General features: G+C 40.5%; 1 protein-coding gene across 16 annotated transcripts in view; it reads right to left on the reverse strand.

Moving 5' to 3' along the window:
* SH3KBP1 (SH3 domain containing kinase binding protein 1) overlaps positions 1-18,516 on the reverse strand; it is a 385,481-nt gene that overhangs the window by 150,090 nt on the left and 216,875 nt on the right. For 9 of the 16 annotated variants that reach the window (XM_078364233.1, XM_054251116.2, XM_078364231.1 and 6 more), the window contains 3 exons: positions 18,264-18,393; positions 9,573-9,647; positions 5,820-6,025 (listed from right to left, as the gene is read on the reverse strand). In XM_078364233.1, coding sequence (XP_078220359.1) covers positions 5,820-6,025; positions 9,573-9,647; positions 18,264-18,393 — 411 coding nt within the window. The remainder of the gene's footprint in view (positions 1-5,819; positions 6,026-9,572; positions 9,648-18,263; positions 18,394-18,516) is intronic. The other 7 variants (XM_078364234.1, XM_078364230.1, XM_035289070.3 and 4 more) reach the window with 1 other exon arrangement.

Consider the following 18,516-nt stretch of genomic DNA (forward strand, 5'->3'; position numbering starts at 1 on the left):
GTCCTTCTATTTCACATTGGCCTGAATTCGTCCAATGTTGCTGAGATTGTGTGGGCAAATCTGTCTAATTCTGGGAATCAGCTGGCAGGCCCATTTGTCTCTCACACTAATCTGTATCTTCCAACTTTGCCTTCATCAGTAATGACATTCCAATATAACACATATACAGACAGATGTGTTCAGCTTGAGAACATTTCACAAAATAAAATAAGATCCATACAAATAGAGGAATATACCATGTTCATGAATTGGAAAGGTACCAGCTGTCATCAAAAGTATCTATAGATTCAATGCAAGTTCAATCAAAATCCCAGGAGGGTTTTTTTTTTTAATGATAGGGGATTGACAAACTGATTCTAAAATTTAAATTAAAATGCAAAGGGCCATGAGTAGCTTAGGTAATCTTAAAGAGGAGTAAGTATCTAGGCAGCACAGAATGGGTACAAGAGCAAACAGACCAACAGAACAGAGTCCAGAAATAGGCCCATTTATATATAGCCACTTAGGTTTTGACTAGGGTGATAGGGCTGTGCAGTGCAGAAAGGAAAATCTTTTCAATAAACAGTGCTAGGTCAACTGGATATCTATACAGAAAAAAAAACAGCAAAATTAATATTTTGATTATTCATTCACTCACTTGTCTAATTAATTAACTAGTTTAGAACCTAGATTTGGAGTGGAGGGCTATTTATCAGGAAAGCCAACATGTTTCTGTTACTTCTCTTCTAAATTTTAGTCACCCTGTCTTCTGTAATCCACTCCTCACACTGCAGTTGGAATACTTTCCCTAAACAACCTATCTGATCATGTCACTCTCTTGCTTAAAACACTCTGATAGTTTCCCATTGCTCTCAAGATCAAGTCCAACTCCTTAACAAGTCTCACAAGATTCTTCATGATCTGGGCCCTGCTTTTTTCCTCACCTCCTGCTGGAGCCTCTATACATCATCTGTGCTATCTCTTTCCCTATTCAAGGCATTTATAGATGTTACTCTCCCCACCTTAGTAACTCTATGCCTATTGGACCCATGGTTTTCAGCCTAAATATCACTTCCCTGTAGGAAGCTGGTACACACACACACGAACGAAAACACACCTTCCAGCCTCTGTAACAACTCACCACTTCCTGCCATGCCTGAGGGCTTCTACAGTACAACACTGTGTTCTCAGCCTGACTATGGCATTTCCTATACTCTATTATTATGGCTTATTTACTTTTCTGTAGCTTCCCAAGGGCAATGACCTGGTCTCCTTTACCATTGTATCCTCAGTACTGAGCATACTTAGTGAGCACTCAATACATGCTAGCTGAAATGAGTCATATTTATAATTTAGAAGGTATTTTCAGGTACTTTCTAAGTTCTGTGAGGGAGGATATGTTAAAAAAAAGTATTCCCATTTTACAGATGGGCCAGCTGAGGCTGACTTTGTCAAGGTCAATCAGCCAGGACAATGGTACTATGGCCCTATAATTTTCTAAGGTTTAATTCAGTTCCTCTTTAGCCATATTTTGATACAGAACATACTTACATCTGAGCTTAGTTTAAATGGGACATGTTTCTCCAAGGTTCTTTTTTTCCCCCTTTTAACCTTTTATCAAGGGAAATTTCTAACAGACACAAAAATAGTGTATATACCATCCAGTTTCAACAAATACCAATTCATGATCAGTGTGTCTCCTGTATGCCCCACTCTTTCATCTTCTGGACTACAGGAACCAAGGCCCAGATGTTAAATCATCTCAGCTGTAAATATTTCAGCTAAATGGTACATTAAGCAAATCATTCGGAGACATATCCACTTGGTGGTATTTAAAAGATTCATAAATGGAATCCTTCCTTATAGCTTAATAAGAGAAGCAAGAATACCTACATGAACTATCTATCTATTCACAGTTGGTGGAGGGATGTTAAGCAATATCTCTCCTGGTATATAATCTAATCATTAACTCTGGGTAGGGTGATATAGATTAAAATATAAGATAAGCACAAGATTATCTACTGACTCAGAAAAGTAGATCTCAATACTTCACAAACTTGGCTACATATAGTGGCTCAAACCTGTAATCCCAGCACTTTGGGAGACCAAGGTGGGCAGATCACTTGAGGTCAGGAGTTCAAGACCCCCCTGGCCAATATTGTGAAACCCCATCTCTACTAAAAATACAAAAAATATTAGCTGCCTGTGGTGGTGTGCGCCTGTAATCCCAGCTACTTAGGAGACTGAGGCACGAGAATCACTTGAACCCAGGAGGCAGAGGTTGCCACGAGCCAAGATTGTGCCACTGCACTCCAGCCTAGGCAACAGATCAAGACTCTGTTTCAAAAAACAAAAAAACTTCACAAACTTGAACAGAAAGTATAATATGATGCTCACAGCTGTTAATAATTGTCAGATTCCCTTTTTCCCTCATCCAAGTTATCAAGCCAGACATTTCAGGTCAACTGTCCCAGCCTGAGCAGGAGACCTGCTTGAGCCTCACCTACCGAATGCTATCACACAAAATACAATTTGTGCTTCTAAAAATCAAAATGGCAAGCTCAATTCTCAAAGGAAGCTTTATTCCTTAAACATAAATCTTGGACACAAAACCATCTCAAAATGATGAAGGCTGGGTGCGGTGGCTCAAGCCTGTAATCTCAGCACTTTGGGAGGCCGAGGCGGGTGGATCATGAGGTCAAGAGATGGAGACCATCCTGGTCAACATGGTGAAACCCCATCTCTACTAAAAATACAAAAAATTAGCTGGGAATGATGGCACGTGCCTGTGATCCAAGCTGCTCAGGGGGCTGAGGCATGAGAATTGCCTGAACCCAGGAGGCAGAGGTTGCAGTGAGCCGAGATCGCACCATTGCACTCCAGCCTGGGTAATAAGAGCGAAACTCCACCTCAAAAAAAAAAAAAAAAGTGATGAAAACCAGGTTGCATGCTAATAAAACAGTATCACACTTATCGGCTCTTGTGCCAGGTTGTACAATAACATGATGGATCCAAAATCTATGCAACTATCTGTGACGCCAACAACACTGGGTGGAGATAGTTTCAAATCCTCTTAGATGTTGTAAAAACTGTCCACACCCAGTAAAGCAGGCTGAGAAGTTTATGTTTTCCCCAGAGTCCCCACATGAGAAATGGGTTTAGGGAGCTTCCAGCACATGTTTTCATTCTGCACACAAATGAGGAATCAGGATGCATGCACAAATATGTGTATGTGTGTGTGCGTGCATGTGTGCACCATGTACATACCATGTACACCCCTACAGGGGGGCATTTGCTGCAATGGTCTCCTCAGCCTGGGCACTCTGCGTCTACCTGCCCACTTGGCTGCCTCCTTTTCCACCCTGCCATCTTAGCTGAAACCTCACCCCATTCCCCTTCCAGGCACTACATATTTTGTTCTCTGTGGCACATCCGTCTTTTAACAGATTTATTTTTGTTATATCTATCACTTATTTTGTTTACTAATCTACTGTATGTGCTTAGAACAGTACATGGCACATTATAGGTGCTCAATAAATATTGTTGAATGAATAATATTAAAATCTATATTAATGCTGTACTTTAGAGATTACAGACATCTCTAGAATGAGAATATTGGGTAAGATAATACAGCACTTGTGTAGTTGAAAATATATCAGTTGTGTAGTTCACTTTACCTCTGTGAAGCAGAGTTGATTTATTGCATTGGTATTAGTGCCATGAAGTGTTAACCTCATCAGATATATATATATATGTGTGTGCATGCATGTGTGTTGAACATCCCTAATCCAATATCCACAATGTTGGACCCAGAACAAAGAAAGTGAAGGGAGAGCAGTGTGGAAGGAAGTCCCAGCAGTTAGGAGGGCTGGGTCCCACCTTTGTTCTCAGGAAAGCAACGGCAGGGGTGTGAGCAGATGAGTAGCATGATGCGACTTGGGTTTTCAAACATTCTCCTTGGCTTCGCTCATGAAACTAAACTGTAGGGGGAAGGGGAGAGGCAGAAAGCCCTAGTAAGGAGCACTGGAGGTGATGAGACGTAGGTGGATGGTGGACATATTTAGGAGGCAGAGCTTAGAGAAAGAGGGACGACCCAAGGGTTTCTTTTCTGAGCAACAGGAGTGGGAGATGGTGCTGCCTTCAACTGAGATGAAAAAACTGTGAGTAGAGTAGTTGGAGGGGGATGATGAGTTCGGGTTTGGGCAAACGGATATGAATTTAAGATCTTCAAGTGGAGATATTGAAGTAAGCAGGCAGTTGGACATACAGCTCTGAGGCTCAGGAAAGAAATGTGCTGAGATAAATACCTGAAAGTATTATATTTGACAGTGACATTGCTATCAACAGTAACTCAATTTATTATTGGCAGCTAAAACAAATATTAATAGCAATAATAAGAGAAACACACACACATACAGTCCTCCTACAGGAAGAAGAAAAAGGCCAAGAATCATAAAACAAACAAAAGGAACGAACGGTTTGCTGACTGAGTCAATGGTCATTTTCACTTCAATCACTTGAATAAAATGAAGAAAAACTACACCCACTGTTCCTTTCCAAGACGGGGACTTGCTCTTTGGTAAATGTTTACAGGAATCTGAATGTAACCATGTGAAACACAGTGAGCTCAAGAGCTGGGACACTAGATAGTTTTCAGATCTTAAAAAATATATCATATACTGATTGCTGAAAGGAACAATGCTGGCTCAAAGAAACTTAAACATTGAAAAAAAAAAGAGTTTAAATGAAACAGTTTTTAATATCTAGGTATCTGCCCCTTCTGCCTGACTCATCTCTAGAGGGATTCAGTGTTTGAAAAGTTTCCTTTTCAGATTCTGTTTCTAATGCATGATGACACTGGGCAAGGTTGCTGAGGGCCAGTGGAGGGGTGGAAGTCCTATAGCTGCAGAAGATGATGCAATCTTTAAAATGTTATCCCACCCCCCCCCCAAAAAAACACTTAAGAGCCACCCATAAACCTGCATTAGAGAGGTTGCCAATACCTCATACCCCAAACCTGCTGGCACAAACTTGTCAAAGCAAAAATTTCAGCACTAAATCGAATTAACAAAAATTCCTTAAGCACAGCACGAGTGTAGCTTATTATAATTTGGAAAATTCCACGGTATTTATCAACTCCTAAGCAAAGCTACCGTGCTTAGAAGTATACCACAGTACACGTCATCCGTCATCCGCAGCCACAAGCTCAAGGGCTCTGGGTGTGTTGCTGTGGTAACCGCGTACTTAGCGGCAATATGGTGCCTGCCTCTCAGTAGCCCAGAACCAGAGGCAGAAGGAAACAGCTAGCTTCCTGAAGGGAACAACCCAGGGAGTCACAGCACAAGCCATCTCCATCATTCACACAGGAGAATTCCTTTCAACAGTCTGAAATTGTCTCCACCTTACTCTTAGAGAAAAGGTGCACAATTCCTTCACAGTGAGCACACCCAAGTACAAAGCACTAGAGAAATGTACAAGAAGAGGAGAGGGACTGGCCAGTGTCTGAAAAGTGTGAGGGTCATACACTTAGGTGAGTCCAGGAATGAAGGTTTTTTTCTGGAAAGCAGATAGAGAAGTGCTGGTCTATTTCAAAAGTCATCCTGAGAAGCATTCCTTAGAGAGATCAGTAAGAAAGGAAGCAGCAAACTAGAGCATGGGCCATTTGAGGGAAGTTGTTCCCACATAGAGGGAGAGCTGAAAAAGGAGACAGGACAAACAGCTAGTACCTGAGGACATGGAAACCCTAAAAAAGAAACTGGAAGCTTCCGGAACCAAACCCCATGACATACTTTTGGATATTTTACATCATGTTGAAATCAAACAAAAACTGTCAAACATACCTTTTCCACCGGCAGAAAGTCATTTTCTACTTCAATTGATCTTGGTCTTAGTTTGATTGGCTTGTCTTTGAAAATGTCTCCAAAGCCCACTCCTTTAACTTTCTTGGGCTGGATTGCTGCAGTTGCCACTGTCCCGTTGGCACCTTCAGACTTGGTGCTGCTTGAGTCACCCCCATCACTCTCAGAGCCTGTGGTTTCCCTTAAACCTGTCAAGAGTAGGGATGGGGAGAGAGAGCTCAGAAATCAGTCAGAGCCCTGAAGAACTTCACAACCAGCCAAGAACCATCTCTATAAGTGTTACTGGGCACAGGATAACTTGCACTAGGCTTTTGTATTCAGTGTGTTGAGTAATTTGACCGGCTCTGAGTTTTGTTTGATTTCCCTACCCCTAACTTTTAAGAAGTGAATCAAAACAACTTTTCAGAAAATCTAATTCTAAGCAAATATCTTTGTACATGTGCAATTTCACCCCTCTTTAGCTGGGAGCCTGGTTTCGATCCAAATTTGTTTTACCATAGCCTGTGCAATAATAACCCTTCCCAACCACCTCGTTGCCTCCCCACCCAGTCAGTACCACATACTGTACCTCCAATCTCTATGACTCATGTCAATTAGCAATTAGCAATGAAAGGAACATTTCCTAAAGGGAAACTAAAGCTAAAAGCCATTTAAACAAATTAGCAATTAAAGAAACCACACAAAATTATAACTGCCAAAGAATTAAATCTTTTTGGATGGCTTCACAAGGAATAAATGCATGCAGACATGTTTCTCTAGGAAAGCATTAAACCAAACTTGACATTAAGACGGTTTCGCCAGCAAGATGATCATTTGTTAAAGACGGAAAGGAAGCCGCCCTCCCAGAGGCCAGCATCCCCCAAACCTACAGCCCTTCTTCTCTCCCTTAAACACCATTGTTTTCCCAAAGCTGAATCCCTTTCCAAGAAGAACAATGGGGACATGACACTCTTCCCTGGACCTTTTGTGGCACGTGTTTAGAGTCGTAAAATAGTTATCAGCAAGACAACATGGACACTTACCTCCCCAGATTCTTTTTCCCCCAGGCTCTGCCCACAGTCATGTTCCTAAAAGGAAGAGCCTATTTGTATCTAGTTAATTTCTGGGTGTACTTTCTTTCTTTGATGGTCAGCATATCAATTATGCCATCAAAGGGGAGGATTCAAAGAATATTTTATGGAATACTAAACTCTGCCATTAACCCATCTCTGAAAGCTTCTAGATGTGTAGAATAGCTCCTGAACATTTACTACATCTCCTGATCATAACCATGCCCTTGAAATGAAAATACGCCATCAAATGTTGTTATCTATTAGTCAATTGTGCATTATCTTCCTACAGGTAAGGTGACCTCCTAGTCCATAAGAATGATACACCAAATACTTGCTCACATAAAATCTCATAAAATGTTGAAGCCATTCAAATAAGGAAGTCTCAGTGCAGGAAGAAACTGTTAAATGAAAACAGACAAAATGTAGAAAGGTCATTATAAACTGCTAACACGTTTCAAAATCAAATCCTTAAAACAATAGTTTTGTTGTTGCTGCTGTTTTCCATAAAATGGTATTTTTAAGCCAAAAGGGTCGGGGAGGAGGAAGATCCCTGGTGTACATTTTAATTAACTGAAAACCAGCATTTGTGAGCAAGAACACAGGACTGAATGAGAAACAGCCCACAACAATGGGGTCAGCCGCAATTCACAGGACAGGATTAGAGTGTGTAAACATCAAGAAACCTCCCCCAATTAGCTCTCCATTCGTGTGTTTATCTGTTCATTGTTTTTGCAAATATCCCTGCTGGAGTATAATTTTGGAGTCTAAATATTGTGTCATTTCCCCCTTAACATGTTCTCATTTTGCATATGGATTCTATGTGATAAATGGCTTGTATATTCCTCTCTGGCTTGGAAAGAGCCATTTGAGGGTGAAATAAAGAAACAATCAGTGGAAGGAAACCATCACCACCCTGCTTCCTCAGCACACTTCCCCCATCACCACCAGAAGGCAGCAGGGCAGACAGATTAGGGCAAGTGTATTTTAGTTCTTCAAAGAGAAGAATTTGAAAGGTTCTTCTATCATTCATCATTAGCTAGAACCATAATATTTTCAGCTAATGCCATCCTCATTTCACTGAGCTTCTGGTTTTTGGGATTTGCTGTCTGCCAGGCTCATCTTAATAAGTTTATACTAATCATCGTAAGAAATACTCGACGTTACGTAGGGAGAGGCTGCACAGTCATTCAACCATACAAGCATGGCCCGGGAAGGAAACACACAGATTTTTCTTCCAGGACTTCTGACAGGCTGGTTCTATCACTTTAAGGTGTATAAATTAAACATCTAACTATCTGTGTTGGTGAAATAATTCAAAATCTAGTTCCTTCCCTTTAGAAGAAAAGAAAGGTGACTTTTCATTTTCATGTTCATTTGGTGCTCCAACTTTTAGGGACTCGTGCCCATCATACATGTTATCCCATAAAATATCCCCAATGTCATGTCTAGAATGTCAGGTGACACTCTTGGGTGGTACAACCCAGAGTGTGGACTGTGGATGGGGGCAAATTCATGAAGGGCTCATTACAGGTAGGCAGTGGTGAGAGAAGTACAGAAAGTGTGTATCTGGAGCAATGCTTTAGTGTTTTAACAGTGTGCACTGGTATAACTTTCAGACATATGGCTGGTGGTGGAGTCATCTAAATGAACAGGGCACATTAGGTGCTGTCAAACTCCCACATTGAGGCACAGGTGGCACACTGCATGTGTAGTGAGGTCATGTGTAGTAGGGCCATGCATCTTCCCGTGGTGGAGTGGCAAGAAAAATAAATTTGACCCCAGTTTGTGAAGCATGGCTCTGGTGTTCATGTCTGAATCTTCTCTCTCATCATATCCATGCATATATGTATGTACGCATATGTGTATATGGAAACTAAGGTGGATGCTTTCTTTCAAGGTGGGAAAAAAAGAACAAAGCCTCCTCAATTCTGTTTCTGATAGTCCTTTAACTGTCCACTTTTCTGGAATGTACCCAGTCTTCCAGCATTGATCAGCTGAGATCCATGAGCTATTTTTATCGATTTTTAATTTAACACTTACATGGATAGAGCTTACTGTGTGGCAAGAACCATTCTAAGGGCATCTCATTCATCTCCTTCCCTTCAACTTTTTGCAGCCTTATTTCACAACACAAAAGGCTACACATTGGTCCTGCTAAAAAAAAAGTCTGCCATGTGGTGACTGGCTGAGTGAGCAAACCAGAACGCCATTTCTGGCATGGATTTTCATGCCAAATTCTTACTTCTTTGAACCACACAATGACAAAATGGTTTATTGGTTTTCAGTGACCCACTTAGAAAAAGCAATAACCATGAGAGGTTGATATCTCTGCAGGAAGCCATCTTACACCACCCCAGAAGCCCAGAGATACTGGTACAAATACATATGCCATGACAAATGCTATTGCTCCTTTGTCTGCACGTATGGTTCATGCACACATATCACGTACATAATAGAGGCACAAAGCAAACAAAAGCGCCAGGGGCTGGTGCTGGGAATGCTCCTTAGCACAAGCCAAGGAGATGGCACTTATCTTAGACAAATAAGTCCATGTCCTTGGATCAGATATTCACACATACACTTGGCATAAGCATGAGCAGCTCAGGAAAGGGCAGCTGCATAAAAAAACACAAGTATCCAGAGCTTATCTTTACAAATGCCTTCTGCTGTTAAGGTCACTCACTGTAATAGCGTCTGTGGCCCTCCGTCTTTCCCGGTGCAGCTCGGTACAGAATTGTCCCTTCAAAGGTAGTCTTTCCTGACAGTGAATGAGAGAAGAGAAGGGGAGAGAAAAACAAGAGAGGGGGGAGGAGGGAGCAAATGATGGCAAAAGAAGGAAGAGGAAGAGTCTTTAACTCAACTTGCCTTCAATGAATCCACTGCAAGAGCTTCATCCACAAAATTAAGCAGAGACCATTAGGTAGGATTTAAGAATGTTACAGAATGAGCCCAAAGTCCCCATGCAACCAGGATGGCATGAGCACCCAGAAATTGGGGCTTGCCTCTGTAAATGACTGGCATGTACACTGTGCCCAGTTTAAACCTGGAAGCCATTTCAAACATTGTAACTTTAAAGAATGGGAAAACTTCAATTAACCAGAGGGAATCCAATCAACTGGACTCCTTAATTAACTCAATCGTACAGCACAATCTTCTCTTTGGAGAGTACAACCTATGCATAATACAGATTTAGACCCATTATCCTTTATCTTCTACCCCTAGAGACCTATATGATAAAAATGAATATTCATGCTCCCAAGAATCTAAACAAGGCACAGAATTCTCTTTAAAAGATCTGTCAGCTGGGCACAGTGGCTCATGTCTGTAATCCCAGCACTTTGGGAGGCCAAGGTGGGCAGATCACGAGGTCAAGAGATCGAGACCATCCTGGCCAACATGGTGAAACCCTATCTCTACTAAAAATACAAAACTTAGCTGGGCATGGTGGCTTGCACCTGTAGTCCCAGCTACTTGGGAGGCTGAGGCAAGAGAATCGCTTGAACCTTGGTGGCAGAGGTTGCAGTGAGCCAAGATCGCACCACTGCACTCCAGCCAGGCAACAGAGCAAGACTCTGTATTAAAAAAAAAAAATATGTCACCCTCAGTACCTTTAAGCAAGAAAATGTATTAATATACTGGCGAGAGGTGTTTTACCACTGAGGTTTGAAACCAACAGTGGCATCCATATGAACATACGGGGTTTCCTGCTTAGCACGAAGGATACCAGAAAATCCTATTTCTCAAAGTATCTTAATTGGGATTCTGCTGTGTCAGTCATTAAACTGTACTTAAGCATGAGGACATAGGACTCACCCAGCGTCAAGTATCAAATTATCTTTTTTTGTTGTTACAAGCAGAGATTACCAATAGCATAAGACTGAACACATGGCTAAAGTCCAAATATCTCTGGAACCATGAGCAACTACACAGAATACACACACACTGCCCTGGTTTGAGTGTACTCCAACCCACCCTCCCACACCCATCCACCCACACCCCGCCCACCCACAAAGGCCTACAGAGAGTATCACCAACAGGCAAAATGATTTGCTAAAGGCAAACTCAATTAATAAACATAGTACTTTAAATTATCTGAGAATAAATTCTATTATGGCTTGTTAATTAAATATTCATACTGGAGGCCAGTCATGCAGCTTCCTAATAAGTCTGGAGGATGAAAAAGCTAGGCTACATTTACAGAGAAGCAGAGAGTAACACTAAGTGAAGGGAGAGAACAACTTGTCTCACTTCTTAGAAACATTCCATGTGAAAATGGGAAACCCAAGAGAAACCACACTGTCAGTTTCTGGGCCTTGGCACTCCTCATATAGGAAAGAAATTGTGAATGATCAGACCAATGACTTAAATGGAATCAGGTATTTCTAATTTCCGTGTCCTACAGCCATGGTGGTACATCCTTGTTTTGAAATGTGCCCTTTTCAACAGATGCACTCCATCCAATTAAAGCAAAAACAGGCATTCAAATCAGTGGCTGTGTAAGAATAATCTGAAGACATAACAGTTTCAAATGTTCTTGTTACACTTAAAGGACTTCAACGACAAAAGTGGAGCAAGTAACAGTGGTTAGTTTTTATTTGGGCAAATTTTTATTCTGCTTAATTTCAGTCATTAAGTCAACATTACTCCTCAGAACACAGCTGTTTTGTGAGCCTGGTCCTCCAAAAGTTAACAGCAGCAGTCCTCTCAAGTGTCAGAAAACAAGGAAGTGTAAGATTTTTCAAAAGGCAGTGTTTTGATAATGTTCCTCCAAGTACACTAGAACTTCCATGTGTTCTTCCCCAAGACCAAGCCAGAGTAGACCTCTGATGTCTCTGAATGGTAAAGCCTTTCTGTAAAGTCTCTCTGCACTAGAAGCAAGGCAATTTGAGATGCAGCCTGGGCTGGGGCTGGGTGTCCTATGTGAAGAAGGAAAAAGACAGCCAATTGGAAAGGTTATGAATATGAGTGATATTGATCTTACTGGGGGAAATGGTGTACTGTCACTGTTAAGTATTAGTACTTGAAGGCAGCAAACACTATAAAAGGGAAGAATTTTTAAATTTACACACAAAACCATATACTTATGCTAGCATCTAATTTTGCCTGAAACTTTCACATCAATTTGCTCATTGTTCTTCATTGCTAATAGAACATCATACCCCAAACAATACCATCTAATATTAAAAAGAAAAAAAGTCTAATGATGCCACAGAGTGAGATTTGTCATACTGGCTTTCATTTTTATAGGCAAGGGACGCTGAGCAATCCATTTCTTATAGCTAATGAAACACAATTATTTCTGTATCACGGCAGTAGTTTGCTAAATGTTTTTCAAAGCCATCTTTTTTCTCTTTTTTTGAGGTAGGGTCTTACTCTGTTGCCCAGGCTCGAGAGCAATGGCACGATCATAGTTCACTGCAGCCTTGACCTCCCAGGTTTAAGCAATCCTCCTGCTTAAACCACAGGCACATGCCACCATACCTAGCTAATTTTTTCTTTTTTTTTTTTTCAATACCAGCAGAAAACTCATGGTTATTAATAGGTACACAAAGAAAATGCAAACTTTCTTCCTCTGAAGATTGTGGGAAATAACTGAAAATGTTTGTGTAGCTATAAAATTAAAAAACAGGGATACTTTTAGTTTTACAACCATTATTTGAAAGCAAATAATGTCAAAGGATGTGAAAAACAGAAAAGACACATTTATTTCTTAAATGTAAGGCAAAATACATATAAAATTGAAGTTGGATAACAGTCATATCTGGATTTCTTTGCCACTGCACATTTAGTCAACAGTAGCATGTACGAAATTGTAACTGAAAGCAATTAACTAATCATGATCTGTGACAATAAGAAGAAATACGCTAAACTGTACTCAGGCTTGAAATTTGTCAGATGCCCTGTGAAAAAGTGAACTATTAGTGCAATGCAGGCAGCACCAGAGTGTGTGTAGAAGGCTTACATATCATTTTCTTCCGATTACTCAGAAGCCTGGGACTTAATTTCACTGGGCTTCAGTGTTGTCAGCTGACACTGGGTTAAACTATATCTAAATTCCTTTCCACCTTAACATCGTAAGATTCTGCCTACACTATCAGCACAACCACTTGGCTCTTGATTTTTAAAAATCTAATTTACTAAACACTTTTTTGGACTATTGATCTCTTACATGGGAGCCCATTTTATTATTATTTTAAAACTTCTGGTTGAAACCACTTTGCAAGTCCTAATGAGGAACTCAGTTTGGGGGACATTTACCAATGGCTGCTAACATTCAAAAAGTAGGACAGCCAGACATTATGAGCCTCCAAGTGGATTATCCATTACCATCCAGGCAGCAGGTTTGCTATCTGTATAGCAAACCTGAATCTAATCAAGTCCCTAAATCTAATGATCAATTTATAGGAATACAGATTAAATGATACAGCAGAGATGAAATTGGCAAAAGCCACACTGTGAGAAACTAATGGACAAAGGGGTTCAGTTTCCTTAGCAAAAAAAATTACAAGAAAAAAAGGAGATATGAAGGGGAATCTACAGATTCAAAGAGATTTGAGACATAGTGACTAACTGCAATTTATGTACTTTATCTGGATACAGATTCGAATAAATTCAAAAAGAAGACTTTAGGGGAAAGTGAACAGTGACCACGTGTTTCATAATTCTAAGGAATTGCCATAATTTTATGTGTGTGAGATAAATGGTATTTTTAGACACTCTTTTACTGATGCATGTTACAATATTTATGAATTAAATTATATAATATCTGGGGTTTGCCTTCAAGATAATATGGACAAAGCGTGTGGAGGGTTATAATTCTAACAAATTGGACAAAGGTTGATAATTGCTGAAGCTAAGTGATAGGTACACAGGGGTTCATTAGACTATTCTTATTTTTGCATATGCTAGAAATTTTCAACAGTAAAAAGTTTATAAGAATCTTTTTTGAAAACTACCTTTAAGGTTTTATAAGTTCTGTAAATGGTAAATATGTTTTCAAATTTAAATATGCAGTGAGAAGTTTCCGCTACTACATAACCATAGATTTTCCTTTCTGAGATAAAATGGATAAAATATCCACCAATACAATCACTGCAATTCTTTCCTTGATAGACTACGTTACTGTAAACAAAGATCTAGGAAAGTTTAGAGACTTTTACAACCAACTACCATATGTAAAAATACATCAGAATAAGAGAAAAGCAAGTTCAAACGATTTTTCACTTGTCATTCAAAAATAAAAATGTTTCCTTATAGTAAAAGGCAAAGCATTTATTAGACACCTACCATGTATCAAGCAGTCTTGGCATACTCCCCGAAAAATATAATACCAATGTTTCTTCTATCACATTCATCCATTGGTACACAAAATTCAACTCAATAACTACTTCATTAGAGACCAGCCTGGCCAACACAGTGAATGAAACCCCGTCTATACTAAAAATACAAAAAAATTAGCCGGGTGTGGTGGTGGGCACCTGTAATCCCAGCTACTTGGGAGGCTGAGGCAAGGGAATTGCTTGAACCTGGGAGGCGGAGGTTGCAGTGAGCCAAGATCGCACCACTGCACTCCAACCCGGGCCACAGTGCAAGACTACGTCTCAAAAAAAAAAAAAAAAAAAGAATAAATAACTACTTGAAATATTTTCTGGAAGTAGAAATGTGGGGAATACAAATACCAAATAAAGGTACACATACAGAAGTAGGGGTGTTTGTGTGTATGTCAGAAAAGAAGAGATATATGTGCTTTCACTGTACACATGATTCATACTCAGATACAGATTTTATCATTCTTAGAAAAACCTTATCCTAATGTGTGGTAGCATTTAAATTAAGAGGATTTGCAAATGATGTCACTATATCTCAAAAAATTAGGAATATGGCACAAACATTAGGAATTTAACTTACTCCCAGATCTGTGTATTAATTAAGCAATCTCTGTGAAAAACGAACTGTTATTTGTGAAGAGTATTGATAGGCTGGTCTAACAAAGACCCAGATTAAGTACATCTTAGCTCATACCAGAGTAAAAAGCTAGATGTCTTTTGTATATGGACCACATTTTGATTTTTACAGTTTTATGACAAAAGTAAATATGCATGTACCATAATTACAACAAGATGTTATCACTGGGGGAAACTGGGTGAAGGATACAAGGGATTTCTCTGTACAGTTTTATATTTATTTTTGTAACTTCCTGTGAACCTACATTTCAAAACAAAATATTTTTTTTTAAGTAAAGCACATCAAAACTACTAGCACCATTATCTGGGAGTGGAGAATAAGCAGATTCCTTTTAAAACCAAAGCCTCTACTTAGAAAAATCCTACCAGTACATATAATTTCTGTATGTGATCTGATCCAATTATAGAAATTTTAACATAGTTACACACTGAAGCAAATTCAGGGTGTAAATGGCTACTGGATATATATATATATATATATATATATATATATATATATATATATATGTATATTTTGAAACAAGTCTTACTTTGTGGCGCAGGCTGGAGTATAGTGGTGTGATTGTGGCTCACTGCAACCTCTGCCTCCAAGGTTCAGGAACTTCTTGTGCCTCAGCCTCCTGAGTAGCTGGGATTACAGGTGCATACCAGGCACATGAGGCTAATTTTTATTTTTTTTGTTTTTTTAATTTTTAATTTTTTTTAGTAGAGACAGGGTTTCACCATGATGGCCAGGGCTCAAGCTATCTACCCACCTTGGCCTCCCAAAGTGCTGTGACTATAGGCATGAGCCACCATGCCTGGCCTGCTACTGGAAATTCTGTCAGAACACCAATACTATTTCTTTCTCTCAGGGAATTACTTCAATTTAGCAAGCTATACATTATTCTGACATTTGCTCTTTTATGAAGCCCCACATCCCCATGGGGCTGGCCTCTCTGCCTTTGCGCCCCCACTCTTCTTCAGATCCGCTTACTAGCAGAGCACCTGGGACACTTTGCTGAACTTGGGTTTCCATGTCCTCTTTCTGTAGTGTGAGCTTACTGAAGGCAGGGACCCTGTCTGAGTTGTCTCTGTATATCACCAGTGCCTTGGATAGTGTTTTAGCAACAACAGGGTGTCAATAAAGATTGAATGAAGAAAAGAAGGAAGAAAGAGGAAGGAGAGAAAGAAGGATGGACAGATAGATGAATATGGACAGATGGATGGAGAGATGGGCCCTCTTTTCCTTAACTGTACATACAGAAAGATTACAAAAGCCATGTATCCTTTATCAGAAGCAGCCACCCTTATTAGGAGACATGTCTCTCCACAGGACTCAAAATCCCCTCAACAATGGCAACTAAATATGGCTGCTGAAAGTACTGGGCTCTCCTGGTCTTGAAACGGAAGGCTTTTAATAGAGTAAGTGTGTGTGGGGAATAGTCTCTAGAAGAGAAAATGCCCCTTCTGAGTAGGTGACGACATAATGCTAAATAGAAAGACCAGTCCACCCAACCTCCTAATCCTCTGTACCAGGAATTCCAGCACCAAATCCCTTTAGCTGAGGGGTCAGGCAGGATGAGCTGTCCATATTACTGACTTGGAATGAGAGAAGTCAATTTAATTTCAGTAGTTCCAAAGATACAAGAGGTATTACTCCTCTGATCTTCCAGCTCTGAGAGCACAGCTAAGATGGCAGGATACCAAGATGTCAAGACTTTTCCAAAGAGGTTGTCTAATACCTCCACAGATCTCCTCCTTTGCATCAGTAGAGGAACTCCCAAGTAATTTCCAAATGTAGTCATAATGCTTCAGCGAACATGGTATTGATCAGTATGCAAGCAGCCTTCAAGCAACTGATACTAAATGGTTATGTTTCAACAGTTAACTTGACTGACAATGAGAGCTACCATTTATTATGGGTCTGCCACAGAGGAAGGTGGTTTATGCACATTATTGCTATTGGAACTTATAATGAATTTATTCAGGGAAATAATGTTATAGTAACCCGATTTGGTCCTCCCTCTAAAAAATCCCATTTAATCCACCATGTCCCTGACGTAGCGTATTGTTATTATAGGACCTAATTATCAGGTACAATAGTTATTCCAGAGTACAAAAAAAGACACTAGGGCAGCTAGAATTCTAATATGGATTTTACTAATGTGGAATCAAGGATACCTTCTCCCCTCCCAGTAGTACTCATCAGCTGGGCCATGTTAATAGAGAATCCCCCTACCCCAACGCAGAGAAGGCAACAGGAGCTCCAAGATACTTTGCTTTTCCCCCACCACCTTCCAGTCCTTTCTACCATAGACTCTAGGATGAAATGGGGTTCAGGGGTAGGAGGGTCCCAGGCTTTGGCAGTGTAGGAAAGGGGTACTGCTGAAGCCAATGGTTAACCAGCCAGTGCTGCTGTTTCTGGGTATGTCAGGCTACATCATCCAGAGCTACTGAGACACCAAGCGAAGGAGATCACCTGAGCACTTCTCTGGAAATGGTGTTACCTCCAAATCAGACATTTGACTAATCATACCACTGGTTAAATAAAAGAGACACAAACTAACATGAGAACACCACTCAAGTCAGGTTTTTCCAAATGGAAAAGGAAGACATTTAAGAATTATTTGGGCAGGCTAAGCTGCCCTCCTCTTGTCAGAAAGGAAAATGCTGCACTCCCAGGTAGTGCTGCACAGTTGAACCTCCTACAACATTTATCCCCATGACCTTGGCACAAGACGGCACAAGAGAAACAAAGATGCCCATGGGGGAAGTTGGGTTAGTGACTGGGAGAACGAAGTTTCCCAGTCCTGACCTTTTGCTCCATGAGCTGGAAAGGGCAGCAGAGAAGCTGGAGGGATACCTTCAGGCCCTGGAGAAAGACCTGAAGTTCATTGTCACCATCGCAGAAGGACACACATGCTCACATCCAAAGTGGGATCTGGACTCTCAGTTGTCTTAACTTACTTTTAAGGGGAATGACATGCACTCATCTTGTCATAGCACTTCACTTCTTACTACCAGTGATTTTTCTTTTTTTGATAATTTTTCTCCAAGTCCCTCAAGGGTTACTGAGAAATACTGACAATACCATTTGGTTCATTTTTAAAATAATTAGGAACTTATAGTAAGCAACACTCTAGAAGTATATAAAGACACAGCAATGTGGGCCACCCATGAGACAGTTATTACCAGGGCATGAAGGCTGACAGTTACCTATCCAGAGACATACACAATGTGTGGCTGCAGGTCACACCTTTACAGTGATCAACTTCCTAAATCACAATGGGTTAAGGTAGTACAACCAAAAAAATACTCATGAATGTTTACCATGGCCTCTTGGTATAGGATACAGAACAGAAGGGAGGCTGGAGCACAGCCTGCCAGTCCCCCGCCCCTCTCCTGCTTGGTAGGGTGGACTTCCTTACTTGACTTGGACAGCTGCTCATCCTGGGAAATGCCAAGCTCATCCGACTCCCCTGACAATTCCTTGATGAAGTTGGAAGGAAACATTCCAGTCTTCCCATTGAGAACACCTTCCCACCATCCTTCCTCTACCTGCAGAGATATAAACAAAAGAGCAGAGATGCAAGGGTAAGGTTAGACATGGTGGTTTCCAATTTTGCCTCCCATGTGTATGGTATAGCATGCAGAGCTCATGCAGGGAAACTGGACGGCTTT

This window comes from Callithrix jacchus, chromosome X (assembly GCF_049354715.1).
Source record: "Callithrix jacchus isolate 240 chromosome X, calJac240_pri, whole genome shotgun sequence".
NCBI classification, from domain to species: domain Eukaryota; kingdom Metazoa; phylum Chordata; class Mammalia; order Primates; family Cebidae; genus Callithrix; species Callithrix jacchus.